Source organism: Dermacentor albipictus, chromosome 3 (genome assembly GCF_038994185.2).
Source record: "Dermacentor albipictus isolate Rhodes 1998 colony chromosome 3, USDA_Dalb.pri_finalv2, whole genome shotgun sequence".
Taxonomy (NCBI): Eukaryota; Metazoa; Arthropoda; class Arachnida; order Ixodida; family Ixodidae; genus Dermacentor; species Dermacentor albipictus.
In genome coordinates, this window is record NC_091823.1 from 39,412,036 (window position 1) to 39,426,827 (window position 14,792).

The 14,792-nt window shown below is 42.4% G+C and overlaps 1 protein-coding gene across 1 annotated transcript; it reads left to right on the top strand.

The window, feature by feature from the left end:
- Positions 1 to 278: 278 nt before the first annotated feature.
- Positions 279 to 10,478, top strand: LOC135902588 (WW domain-binding protein 4). The gene is made up of 8 exons (XM_065432775.1): positions 279 to 418; positions 3,239 to 3,311; positions 3,523 to 3,585; positions 3,692 to 3,763; positions 3,826 to 4,033; positions 4,548 to 4,630; positions 6,896 to 6,981; positions 10,191 to 10,478. Coding segments are annotated over exons 1-8 (810 nt in total). The 5' UTR covers positions 279 to 416; the 3' UTR covers positions 10,414 to 10,478.
- The last annotated feature ends 4,314 nt before the right edge of the window (positions 10,479 to 14,792 follow it).

A 14,792-nucleotide genomic window follows, 5' to 3' on the forward strand; every position in this document is an offset into this window, starting at 1 on the left:
GATGCCTGCATGTTCTAACGTATCATGCATGGTTTAACCGACTCCTGCAAATACTTGGATTGCCCAATGGGGATTTGGAACTCGTTCATCTGTTTGTGACAGTATATGGTGCAAAAATTGTTGCGTGTGCCTAAGAACACATCTGCGTTATTTTCCATTCTGTGAGATCTGTGAGGTCGCTCATCTCGCGGACTCCAGGGAAGATTCCGGTTGCTCATTTATGATACTAGTAACAGCAAGCGGCTTGGTCAAAAACGAAACTGCATTACCCAGGCGCAAACTGCACAAAGCCATCATAAATGTTAACGCAAGCCAAGTTGATCCAAAGCAATCCACTGTGCCCATTGGAGAACTGAGCCAGCGTTTAAGCATCGTCTGCGATTGTCGTTTCTGCAATATAAACCTCTCGTACCACAATGTAAGTTTCTGCATTATTTTTAGCGCTACGTTTTCGTATGGCAACGTTGCTTGCTACGCGATCAGGACATCAACAGTGCTGATTACTGCCACAGACAAACCGGGCATACTCGTAGAGTGCTCGGATTTGATGCCGTCAGACCGTTTTCGGGTAGCGGCTGTGTACACGCAAATAATTTGCAAAGTGGATTAGTCCTCTGATACAAAAGTCACGCATGTAAAATATAATTGCCCTTGTGTTAATCGGTATCGTATTGATTGTCATTGTTGATCCTTGTTAAACTGAGTTCTCTGGCACTTCTGAATCGAACTTACCCACACATCGCCGTGATGCTGTGTCGTTGAAACCCTTAAAAGCAGTTTGGCTTCAAAGTGCCTACGAACTGCCGTTCTGTCGGTGTCGGACCCTTCCTTTGCTGTCAGCAGCAGCGCTTATGCAGCCTACGCCAGCGCTCATATAACATTATTAATCGACAAGTACCAACACCAACACTAGCTACTAGAGTAATGAAGAAATAATATATATATATATATATATATATATATATATATATATATATATATAAGGCTCAAGCCATTTCACAATTAATGTTGACGATAATGCCAGTAGCATTAAAACAATGTAGTGACACACCGTATTACCTCTGCAGACGAAGTGGCGATCTCAAATGATGCCGCGACACAATATGTACTGTATGTCTTGTAATCCCTGCATCCCGATTGAAACTTTATAGTATCCCTAGTATCTTGGCTGAAACTTCGTTGCAATCACTCTCCGTCAAACCCCTGCGCTCGACGCGTAGCGGTGTATTGCAGACGAGGCGCTGTCGCTTTAATATGGATGTGGCAAGGCTACGTGATGTGTCATCTTGGCACATCCATTCTGGGGGACTGGACAAGAATGGGCACATACCAATATTACATATGTAGTGCTGAAGTTGTCTACCTACCCAGTGGCACATAATTAATCCAGTTACTCAGGTTGTCTGCAAGGCCAGACAGCAGTGATTTGTCTATTTGGCCACACACCCAGTGGCCATGTTGTTTGCTGAAAAAGACAGCTGCCAGCCTAGTGGCCCAAGCTAGTAGACAGCTTCGGTCACTGGGTGAAAAAGGTGAGATGCAAACAAACATACGACAAGGTGGGTAAAGTTCCCACTAGCATTAAAAATGCATTAAATCACATTTTTGAGCAAACTGCGCAGCATAAGAAGCAGTGAAGTGGGCAGGTCACAAACATTTGTCCCGTCCCTTTCTCTGCATCTGTCATGATGCAGTTTCTTGCCCTTGTTTATTGAACCAATTTGCCCCGCAAGCAACTGTACTGCTAGCTGCTAACAGGTAAAATTTATAATCATACCATGTTGCTTTGTCACTGTCTATATAAAAATGAATTTATACACCCTATAGATTGTATGTAGACTTCATATAGCCTGGTTTGCCTAATTTTAGACTTGTTCTTTTAAGTACATAAAGTCGAATAATACCTATACACTGAGGTTGTAACATGTTCAGCCACTTGGTCTAGTTATGATCTGTAGACTTACATGTTGGTCATTTGCAGAAAGTCTGTAGACATTAGTCCACAAAGAGTGTGAGGCCAGAAGTTCACTGGATTTTTTTGGAGAATATTATACACATATAGTAAAAACATCCATAGACTCTCTAGGCTGTCAGTATCGAAATACAATTTAGGCATAATGTTTTTTTAATACAAGTCGTGTAATTGCCACGTGTTTTGTTATTGAAAAATGCTTTGTTTTTGAATCACTACTAAGTATCAGCTGTGAGGAAAACTTCTGTGTTGATATGCCTCTTTTGCAAATTTTAGAATATTCCCATTTCACTGGACTTGCTCTAACCAACTTAGTCTACCTTAGATAATGTAGTAAGCATCCATTTCTTTTAATAGTGTTTTCTTTCCTGCTCCAAGTTTACCTTTAGCCATTACTTTTGCTTGTTTTGTGAAACATTTGGAAGCTAGTTTATTTTTCGCAAGAAACAGGTATGTTTGGGAAAGTAGTGACCATGAGTGCCCTTTCTATGGACCCACTGTAGTGGCATTGTGGCTTTGGCGTTGCGCTGTTAAGCGCGAGGTCATCGGATGAAATCCCAGCCACGGCGGCCACATTTCAATGGGGGCAAAATTTAAAAAGGATTTAAAAAGGCCACGTACCAAGCATTGGGTGCATCACAAAGAAATCGAGGTGGTCAAAATTATACCGCAGTCATCTACTATGGTGCGCCTAATAATCGTATTGCAGTTTTGCTGTATAAAATGCCGGAATTCAATTAATTTTGCTCTTGTTATTGTGTGCTATGTGTGAAGGGCACCTCAGTGCATGTGCCTCCTAAGTGATATACAATCACAAGTATAAAAGCAATCTTTGTTAGGTGAATCATTCACCTAACAAAAAATCTTTGTTAGGTGAATGCATCTTCTTAAGTTGTGTGCTAAAAAAAAAAAATAATAGATGTCATAATGAAATATCTGGTAGGTTCAAAGTTTTGGAACTTCTTTTATTGTGCTGCTACTGCCTAGTAGCACTAGGTCTGTCGATCAGTTTCCTTTTTACTAGCTTGGAATTTTATATACTACCATCACCGTTACATGCCAGTAACTCCTTGCCAACCAAAGAATGTGAAGTTAGAGTCTCAGGCAAACAGAATGTCAGTTACTTGAGACATTATTGCACATCATCTTTCTCCTCAAGCACACTGATAATTAATGCATGTCATGTCAGGGGATTGAGTGTGCATATGTGTCCTGTTGCAAAATCGTGTGGTGAGGAGGTCGTTTACTTTCTCTGTGTAATTTTAGGGCTGACTACTGGAAGTCACAGCCGAAAAAGTTTTGTGATGCCTGCAAGTGCTGGTTTGCAGACAATAAAGCGGTGAGTACTGCAAGATTTGGCACGTGAGCCTTGTCATTTTGGCTGTCTCCTGTAGATATGATAAATATATATGATGGATTTTTGGCTTTTTTAATATATAGTAATTAATTAATAGTAATAAGTCTTTGGTGCAGGCACGGACCCAGGATATTTTTCGGGTAGAAGAAAAAAATGGCCGTGATGGTTACTCATTCTTGTGTGCCTTTTTCAGAGCATAGATTTTCACGAGAGGGGCAAAAATCATCAGGCCAATGTGCAGAAACGGATCACAGAGGTAAGAAGCATGGTTTTTCGTGCCACAACAGTTAAATCAGTCTACTAAGAAAAGTTTCATTTATTTGTTGATTCTTGCTTTTTAAAAACTTCTTGGGTGGTTACAGATCATGAAGAAAGGAAAGAAGATGCAGAAAGCTCAGCAGAATTATGAAAACATTATGGATGGAATTAACCAGGTAAGCACAGAGTGATGCACATTGCAGCTGCAGGTCAGTGATCCTGTTGATGCGTGTTGCAGGCTGCATTGCAGGCATTTCAAAAAGACGTCAAGACTGGAGGCTCGAACATTGACGCGATTCGGTATGCTGCTGAGGAAGCCAAGCTCAAGGAGAAGGCTGCAGAAAAAGAGCAAGCAAATTTACTTGCTCCAGCAGCGCCAATAGTGCCGTGGTTTGAAGGTGTCACTGAGGGAGGAGAGACTTACTACTGGAACATGGAGACCGGAGGTTTGTGTCTCTCTCGCTTTGTTTTCCTTTTTGAACAGATGCGCCAGAACATAACTGGTTTAAAAGTTTTAAAGAGACACTAAAAGAGCAACACTAAATTAGTTTAGATTTATTTTAAAGCATCTCTTTTACTAAACTTGGTGGAAAGGGTTTGTAGTTACTTGGGCCAGCAATCAATTCAGAATTCTAGCTTGGTTCATCAAAACCTCTTAATCAATTATTTAATCAATTTATCGGATTTGTAAATTTACATACATTAGGTAAAAAATCATACTTGGTGATTTTTCCATGTAGGCTTCGAAGAAAAAACTAATTGTGATATTTGAATGGACAGTTGCCTTTGACACCAAGAAGCAGGCGTAATCATCATGATTGAGTCGTATTCATTTTATACATTTGCCTGTAAAATCATGCAGGCAAGCTGAGCTGAGCTCATGCAAAACATGGATTGTGTTAAATGTATTTATTCTTTTATGGAAAGTAGCTTCTGAATAGACCTATTGCTTTTTTTCAGAATCTTCGTGGGAGAAGCCAGATTCGGATTATGTGTCACTTTCTGACCAACAAGGGTCATGCAACGAGAGTGCACCGCCAGAGGTAGGAGTACTTGATATCTTATTTCCCTATCATCTAGCACTGTTCTCTAAACTATGTTTGCTTAAATATATGCTAGCAGAAACAAGCAAGAAAGTTAGTGTATTGGTTGAGAATGCAATACAGTGGTCATAGGACTCCTCACTAAGTTTATGAGCAGAATGAGAACTAGGTGAAAGCAGGAGCCGATGTTTCGACAAGTGGACTTGTGTTCCTCAAGGTGACATATGCTTTCCTCGCCACTGTATATATAGGTGGGGTTCTTCTAAGGAGAGGGTGTAAGGCGGGTGGATGTGGCAATAAGTGAAGGTGTGTCAGCATGTCGAATTGAGAATTCAGTGCTGTGCAAACTGAAGCGACCAAAAAAAAAAAAAAAAACAGGAGATTATGGAAATAACCTTGATTCAAAAAAAATTTAATGTATGCAGGGCATTAGCTTTTCGTTCGGTCCTTAACCATGATGGGGCTTGTGACGTTATTGTGACATGGTCCCTCAGCTCCAGTATGGGAGGGGAGGAACGTTGCTTGCGGGCGCTGGTTGAGGCAAAGCCAGGGTGTTCCTATGTTGCAGTGAAGCTCGCCTCCTGGCAGCATGGGGATGCGGCATTTCAATTTATCCCATTTTCTCCAATAATGAACCAATTTGAAAAATTTTGCAGTAAAATGCTCCCTAGACAGCACATTACAAGTTCCATCATATGAACGAAATTTGAGGTGAGGCCTGTTCTGTGGTCCTTGACACTGCAATGTCTTTTAACACAACAGCGTTGAGGGCCCAGTGTTGCAGAAAATCCAGCGTCGGCGTCCAACGTTGGCATCGCTTCAGCAAAAAGAAATTTCGATCAAGATTCCGAACCATACATACCCAACCACTCTTCTACCACCAAAGTTGCTCATACCATGTCTCATTCTTTACAAAGTTATTCCTCGGAATTTTGAGAACAGCAGCTCACAAACAAAGGAAAAAAAAAACAAACACCAACAACGCATATATTTTATGTTATCTCTTCTCAGATGAAATATTAAAAGTGCGAAACAATAACAGGAGATCGACCCACCCAAGAGGCTGTGTTTCTACCAGAAAGCTTGCCTTCGTGCATAGCGTTTGCTGCCAGCGTTTCCCGGTAAACATTACGGTTACATAAGCTGCTGTTGCCAGGAAGCGTGAAAAGCAGTCAGGGGTCTTTGAGTGCTATCGTGTTCCACTCTTAAAGGCGAAGCTTAAGCATCCTCCAAATTTTTTCCACAACTGTGAATGCATCGGAGTAATGGCAATGCCTTCCAATGAACATATTATTGCAGAAAATTTTGAGAAGGACCTACTGATAATGGAGATATAAAAAGCACAAAGTTTGTTTCACATCCTTTCTGAACATGTTTCCATCAACTAGGGCGGCACCCATAGGAGTTCCCTGCCTATTGCTCCATTCTTTTTCTTCTTTCTGTGGTGCACTTATGGTAGTCCTTCAAGGAGGACAAATAGACGGAAATACAGGGAGGTTAGCCAGTTTTCAGACCGGTAGTCCTTCAAGGTTGGCATCTGACAAAGGTGCTAGGAAACAACAAGAGAGTGGTGACCGGATGGGTGGGATGCTTTTAACTGCCACTTCCCCATTTGCTAGGAGGTTGGAGGGGTGTGCATGCTTTCGCTCTGGAATAGCTTGCAAAAGGAATTGCTATATATTATACCAGTCTAGCTGTCCTTGAGTCAAAGCACACATGCAACAGATTCTTGTAGCACAGGCCACACCTCTCTGTGCAGCCTGAAGAAAGTTGGAGTAAAAAATTCAAGGATTACAGCGTAGGTGACTTATTTTCAGGGATTCTTATTACCATTTATGGCTACTGCCAGCAGCTATCATGCGTCCTGGTTTCCTTGTAGGTTCCCACTTATGTAGTAGGACTGAAAGCTGGGCATTGTTAGTAACAGTTCATTATTATGACTGATGCATCACGCTGGAAGACAAGGAAGGATAAAGACTGTTTTTCTGTTTGCATCTTTCATAGTTGTAATTTACTACATTCATCATAATTCTCTCGCTGTCCTGCTAATGTATGACAGCAGGTCATGGCCATGAACGCAAAGAAATGGAACTGAATAGGCAAAGCACAAACATCTCGCTTTCAGCCAGTCCCAATTCTTTACGCTAATGCGTGTTTGAACAACAATGATGGAATGTTTTATTTCACTTAGAGCTCAAGCCTTGACAAATTATCATTGGTTGCTAGAAGTGCGAGTGTTGCCAAATCTACTGCCTTTATTTGCAGGACGATTCATCGCAGGAACCCGACTCGAGTATAGGACCAGCGCCCAAGAAAAGTCCATATGGAGAGTGGCAAGTGGTCAAATCTACGTAAGTTGCATCATGGTATATCCACGGACTCGCTGTAGGTCTTCCGTACTGATCTCAGTAACCGGAATGGTTGAAGTTGACTGGGTGGGCAGGCCATGTAGTCATTTACAAAATGCATAATTCAGAGCAGTGTCCGAACGACACAGCTAGGACAAGAAGGAAGGGATATTTAGAGATAGGGACCTACTTCAACGGATGCTGTACTTAAAGGAAAAAAGTACAACCTTGTGGCTGCTGTGCAAGACGGTGCACATGTGATAAAGACAAGTTATAACTTGCATTATTTTGCATAATTACACCTCCACTTTCTGCTCCTTACAAGTCTCATCGCTTTGCCAATGCAGTTTTACCTAATGTGTCACAGAAAGCGTCACCGATAGTGTACTGACACATTTATCACCTTTCACTCCTTCGCAGAACGTTTTATGAAGTTTCCTGCTTTTATGGGATGTGAACATTTTCAGCAGCGCGCTTTTGATGAACGTTCAGTGACAGCTATATTGAAGTATAGGGTCATCCACTCTTAGGGTGAACACGACTCAGTGTGGCATCGCTCCGTGGAGCGTCAGTGCGTCCAGCGTGGCCGCGCATCGAAGCGGCACAAGCGCACACGAACCTAGGGGAAGTGCTTCGCGTCATCTGCTACAATGCTGGAGTGAGCCAATCCAGCTTTGCTGCAAGTACACTTCACCAAATGCAGGCGACAGAGGTGGCTTCGCGGGAAAGCACGCTTCACTGCCTGCTTAGGCAATACGCATGAACAGAAACAAGCTTCTCGTCGCACAAACGACTTTGCATTTTTTTTTCTTCTATGTGATGAGGATAAAAGAATAGTTATTTTTTTGCATGCTCTTTATTAGGCTAGGGACATTTTATTTTACTGTCACAGCTGTTGGTGCAGTGCATCCAAAGAAACCCCTAAGGCTCATGATTGGGGTCATGACGTAATGAGCCTAGCGTGCCGTTTCGTGCATCTCTTGATGTTATAACGAATTTTGGTTAATTGAATTAAGAAAATGGCTGACGCCCATGATAAATTTTACAGAAAATTAGAGAGGGATTGTTCAATTGTGCATATATACTTGATCGTGTTTGTCATCGATTCTACCGTTAAGGAAGGGAAAAAAGTACTTTGACAGTAACTAAGAAGTGACATCTGCTGCTGCGCGGCTCTCTTATTGTCGTTCGTAACTGTGCGTGGATCGCTTTAAGTGATGTTCGAAACTGCTCTATCTGGCACAGCAACTGATTTGGCAGTAATTTTACGTGCCATTTTCATCGCTCAAGATCCAATGAAAAGATGCAACTCATTGTTTTTGTCATATTTTATGTGAAATCGCCGAATTGGTGACTGCACCTGCTGTGAAATTTATGCCGAACGTCGGCCATTTCCTTATATTATTTAACCAATTTCGTTGTAGCATCAAGAGCTGTGCGAAAAGGTGCATAGGCTCATCATGTCATGGTCCCAATCATGAAAAGTGCGCCTGATGGCTTTCTCCGGATGCACTGCACCAACAGCTGTGGCAGTGCAATAAGATGGCCCCAGCCTAATAAAGAGAGTGCAAAAAATAACTGTTCTTTTACATTCATCACTTAGAAGAAAAAGAAATAGAAAGTCATTTATGTGCTGAGAAGCTTGTTTCTGTTCATGCATATTGCCTAAGCCAGCTGTTCGCACACTGTAGGCAAAACCAGCCAGAATATGCTATACTGAGTGAAGCACGCTTTCCCGTGAAGCCACCTAGGTTGCCTGCGTTTGGTGAAGTGTCTCGGCTCGCTCCAGCGCTGTAGCAGACGACGTGAAGCACCTCCCTTAGGTCCCTATGCATCTGCGCTGCTTCGCTCTAATGCGCGGCACCGGATGCGCTGGCGCTCCGCGGAGCGATGCCACACTGAGCCATGTTCACCTTAAGAATGGACGACCCTGTACGCTGACCAGACCGTCAGTTACCAAGTCAGCTTGCTGCAACATTTGCACTCTAATCTTTTTTTTTTTTGTGCTTGTCCCCTTCCCTTTAGTCATTGCTCCTCAAAATGGTGTGTTTCCATGTTGCATATTCAATGTTAGTCCTTTCCCAACAACTGCGCATGGGGCAGGGCAGAACTTTGGTCCACTGATGCTCAGTGTATGTACACTTAACGTCTGTGACGTAGATGCACAACATTTAGGTTTTATTTTTACCACTGTTGAATGACAATTAACACTTGCATGGGAAGGAGTGGGTGCCCTTCTGTGTTTGATGCCTTTTTAAAAAGCTTCCTAAACATTGGCTGCTCTTATTGCTGAAAAACTGAAATGGTGTTCTGTACCTAATGAGTTGTGTTATTCACAGCATACAGAACACATTTTGGAAGTCTCACAAGGGCTACAGCTTTACATGAACTTTTATGTTGCCCAGAAATTCTACATTTAAAGGGACACTAAAGGCAAATATTAAGTCAAGCTAAAGTGATAGATTAGTGCTTGAGACTCTCTAAGGTGACAATATTATCGTGAACAGTGCCTCATTAATCGAGAAACTGGGGTAAATGCAGGACATGTTTAGAGGCTCCTCCGGGACATTCAAGCGCTTGCCCGATGACGAAAGCACACCTCAGTTAAATTCTGTCACTAGTACGCAACGGCTCTTTGCAAAAAACATCATTGTATTGTGTTAGATGAAATAAAATGCTACTTATCCAGTTCAAATTCATCTTTAGAAAAAAAAAAGAACTAATTGTAATTGCCCTTCACAAAGACGTGGGTGGTCGAAGGGTTTTGTTTTCGCTCGACTGTGCGCCGCCCACACTTTCGCGTTTCAGCAGTTTCGTTATCGCATAGTGCCGCGCTGGTTTTGCTGGCTCGCTAAACTAAAGCTACTGTAGCGGCGAATCCACCGCTCTGTCTTGGCTCGGTGCCGCCGTCTGTCGGGCGCGGTTGTACTCATCGACAGCAGCAAAGGGCGGTGATGGCGTATGCAACGTCACCACTCCCCCGGTTGGGTGGCAGGAGATCTGAATATCGAAAAAGGTATTCGGACCCTTCAGACGCAATTTTCTCGTAAACTAAGTCCTTCCTTGGCACGAAACAAGCATTACAAGGTTTCTGGAATGGTATTTAGACAGTCCACATCGATTTATTATTTGCTTTACTGTCCCTTTAAAATGGCCAAGTGCCTTTTTCTTTAGTGCATGCTTGCTGACGACATGATACTTGTAACTTCCAGGGAAGCACCGAAGATAGATTTGCAGCTTCCCGAAAAGCCAGAAGGTGTTGAAGAAGTTGTCATTAGTGTTCCAAAGGACGTCCCCACAAAGATGAAGTTTGTGGAAAAGACTGTGGGTAGCCTTGAATCCGGGGAAGGTGAAGACACAAGTTCTGTATTCAAAAAGCGGAAGCTTGGCTGTCAAGGCAAAAGAAATGTTAGGCAACGAACTGATGACGACTAGACCAGGCTGCATGTGCCAATGCAGTGCCTTGTATGTAAATAAATGTAAATACATTATGCATCTTATACTGCATTCATTTTTCAAATTTCCTTTATAAAGAGAATATGCAGCATTTCTGTAGAATTACAAAGTGATCGTGTTCCGCTGAGAAAACCTGTCATAACCAAAAGAGTCTTACGTTGCAACTTTGTACTCCAATGCACAAACTTTTCTTTTTTCAGCTATGCACACCGTAGAAGTTGTGTAATTTACGTTTTTACGTGTAACATATTCTAAGAAAATTTTGCCTGTGTCAGCACAATTCCATATCTCCACATGGATTGCTTGAAAATGAAACATTACTTGAATATCAAATCACAATGCTCAATTATCTCGTGTATAAAGTTTCACCAGTTAACTTTTTGATTAATTCTATTTTAGGTGCATGTTGCAAGTGCAGAACTGAAAAGGGTCAGTAGTGAGGCCGTGTCCATTTAGTCCAAAATGTCTGTCGAAAAAAAAAAAGAAAAGAAGTGTGGATTGAAATACAGTGGCCTTCCAGTTAATAGTTTCCCAAAGGACACTCTCATGCTCTACATGACAAAACTGGCTGGAGTACTAGTGGATTTCACAGCACTTATCTGGGAAAGAAATCCCAAACGAAATTTTCCTGCTTCCGTCCTTTGTGCATGCAAGAAGACGCCATGCATCAGTCCAGCATTGTTCTCAGCTCATCCTTACACCTACGCGTATGGTGTGCGACTGCAATCTCATTGCACTTGGACTTTTCACAGAACCTCATGGAAATGGCAGAAATTTGTGCAGAGTGTCCATGTAATTGCTATAGCAACAACAACATATACAACAGGATTATGAGCAGGTTATATTTCTTATGACACAGCTCTCAAGTATCTCAGGAAATGCAGTGTTTGTATTTAAGTGCTCGTAGAAGTGTTGCTTTCGCATCGTCTGCAGAAATCTGTTTTATACATGGCCAACCATGTTTTACTGCAGGGACAATAACTTCAGCAAATCTGTGTAAAATTTCCCTTAGCATACAATAAAAGTAACATTAGTTAATAAGAGTGAGCACCCAAGAGCCTGCAAGAATTGTGCAATCTTTAGCTGGTGTGGCAGTTTTCAGAGATATTTGAAGTCTGCAGATGATCACATGACGACCACTATAAAGCTTGAAGAAGCTTCTCTGCCAGCTCTACCAATGTTCATTAATAAATGTTTGTTTACCACTGTATTGCCTGCAACAATTCTCTGTAGATGCATTTACAAACAATAACCACCAACCAGCGATGCCCACAGTGGGACGTCACCGAATGTTACATGTGCACCCGAGATCCTGTGGCCATGCTTCCTTGCAAGTTAATCACGGCACATGCAAAATGTGTGCCAAGTGAACAGAGAATTTGGATGTGAAAAAGGGAACAACCGTTTGCTTAACCGAAACCTGATGCGGTGGTAACGTGCTGCCGAAAGCAGACTCTGTTCATCACTTGACGGGACAAGACAGCACGTGCCCCTGCATTTTCAAGAAAAGTGAACAACTGAAAGGGCCACTTTGGCAGCTCTCAGCGACATCGTCATTGTATGGCCTTTTAACTATTGCACGGGGCTGAATGGCACACTCGAGTTCTTTCTGTTACCATGAGACTGCTGGCTTCCAGTTTCATTGACATGAATATTTGCAGTTTTCACATTCAATGATGTGGTGTACCTTTCTATTCTTTTTATTACCCAATACCTGAAAGGCCCATGCTTACAGGTTTTACATGATGGTTGGGCAACAGTTTAACAGAGAAAATGTACGATACCTTTTTGGAGTGGTGCACGGCTTTGACAGGAAGACCATTCCAGTTCTTCGAGGTACGAGCGAAAAAAGAAGTGAGCTGTGGTCTAGGCTTTGGGGCGGATGTAAGGCCTAATCGTGGTTGAGTCGGCTAGAATGGCGATGAGATTCACCGAGCGACTTTGCAATAAAGTACAATGTTGGGAATAATAATGCGGGACTTTAGTTCTGTGATGCTGCTATTGCGCGAGCAATCAGAGGGGATAAACCAGTAGCACAGTTTTGAACAGATTCTAGTGTTTTTATCCGGTTAATTTCATTAAGGTTCCATGTGGAGCATGCACTTGGTGCTTCGCGCGCACTTTGAACGGGTTGCATAGAAGGTGCTCTAATTATTTATTTGTGGCACTCACCAGTAATTGAGGCTTCATACCATAATTATGGAGTCCACAGCGACCAAGAAAAAGCAGGATACAAGTTTTTGTCTTGGTACACTTTTAACAGCCGACAGTGTAAAATGCCAAAGTTATAGAGATAACTTGCATGCGACATCATGGACATAGCTTTTCAACATGCTGGTCCCCCAACATGGCGGCTAGGATGACATCAGCGTGTCACATTCATTGCCATGGTAAAGTGCTTTAATGTCATAGAAACATAATCAGAAGGCTGCTGGCATTTGCGCTGGAACCATGGCAGAACCACCACACGAGACATCAACAGATGCAGCCTTCTCATAGTGCTGGTTCTCCAACATAGTGGCTAGGACGGCATCAGCAAAAGCCATCTATAGGACGGAGTATAACTGCCAAGGAGTTCGTACTATGAGTGAGGAACACTGCATGCTCAGCAACTTTTTGCTGATGCGACGTTCTGCATCACAATGTAGGTTACTTCCTTGCTATGTTAAGCTGCCGACAAGCAGAGAAGATACCAGTTGTGTTGCTCAACAACATATGCGAAGTGCACGGCACTTCAAGGAAAGGCTAGAAATCGGTGCGATGACTCATCTCCATTGCTCTCCTCCTGCATTTGTTTCACACTTGCATGCTCATGTGTACTCAAGGCAAACAAAATGTGTGTGCCTGAATGGAATGTCATGTGGATGGAATCTCATGTAACTGCGCACAAGGTGATAACTTTTGTAATGCGGTTAACAGCAAACTAATGAACCTGTTGAAGAGGCAAATTAAGTGTAATTTGGATGCTGTCACACGTTTCAGAGTGCACTGGAAAGTAGGTGTGCTTGGCAAACTCTTTTCACTCCACTCTCTCAGAATGCACAGCTTCCACAACAGCAAAAAGCTTTAGCCATGGAGGAAGTAAAAATCTAGGAGGGAGCATCTCGCATGACAATTTTGTTTAGTCATAAAATGTGTGAAGGAAAGGCTAGTTGGGTAATGGGTCCTTACCATGCATGTGGTAATTTGTAACCACTGAGTACACAGGTATGTGGAAAGGCAATGTGGAGAGCAGGGGATGAGAGCTAATCATAACAAGAGCGTCTGTAAATGCTACCACCCTTGAAAGCTCCAGCAACCATGGAGGGCCTATTTCCCAAGTTAACGTGTAGATGGATTACAAATAAGGGGCGCTAAGGGAGGTTGGCTTACCGAGGCAAGATTGTCTTCTACCTTCCTCCATGGAAGCTTTCGTGGCTACTCAGCAGTGACAGTGGGGCCAACACCAGTGTGTGTGGTCAATCTCAATTCCGCCACCTGACAGCATTGCTTGCACCAACCAACTGGCAGATCACTACCTTCTTGCCATGCCTCTTCCCTCACCCTTTTTTCCATATTCCCGCCACCAGCACAGAAAGCCGTTAGACACTACAAAGGCTACACTGAAAAAAAAAATTTTAATGCCCAACATGCGACTGCTGTCAAGACTTTGGTTGTTTCAAGCACTTTCAGTTTTCTCCAATTCTTTAGTTTTCTTGTAGAACAACCAGCTTAAACTTGCCAAAAAGCATTGCATTCTTCAAATTCTTGTATTTACATGCTTGTTTCATGGGGATCTTAAATTTTTAAATTACTCATATGTGCATTGGCACTTTCAATAACTGCAATTTTTTCAATCGATTCTTACTGCAAGTATCCCAACAGTTTGGTAAATAGTGCCTTGTTATGTGTTTGAAACAGCTTTGTACTGGTGGTTCTCGCCAAATCCTGAAATGAAATTTAATTTCAGCAGCCACTGCTATCATGTTTTGCCCATGCAAGTGGTGATGTTGCTGCTCAAGCCATTTAAGATGAATTTTTCATAATGGCAACATAAATGATTATTTCCAAATACTAAATTACTTCACATGCTTGTTGTGGCACCTAATTGTCATTGCCAAAAATTCGAGAACGGTTGAGCCTACTCAACAAATGCTGTTTTTACGAGCGAAGATAGCCAGACGGTCACAATTTTGAAGTGGTCTAGGGCAGCACGTCTCGGAACAAACTTGTGGCTATGAACTTTTTTAGAGCAAACACAATAGTACAGCTGTGGAAATGATAAAGGCGGCTTAGACAGATATTGCCGCACATTGCATCAAAAATTGTTTCTGCAAGCCTGGATTTTTTGGGGACATGCAAGTCTAACTCTGTAGCTC

What these genes read in the sequence shown, in the direction of transcription:
- LOC135902588 (XM_065432775.1), top strand. An exon ending in ACGAGAGTGCACCGCCAGAG is followed by an intron (nt 4,631 to 6,895) that starts GTAGGAGTACTT and finishes CTTTATTTGCAG; the next exon opens with GACGATTCATCGCAGGAACC. An exon ending in TGGCAAGTGGTCAAATCTAC is followed by an intron (nt 6,982 to 10,190) that starts GTAAGTTGCATC and finishes TGTAACTTCCAG; the next exon opens with GGAAGCACCGAAGATAGATT.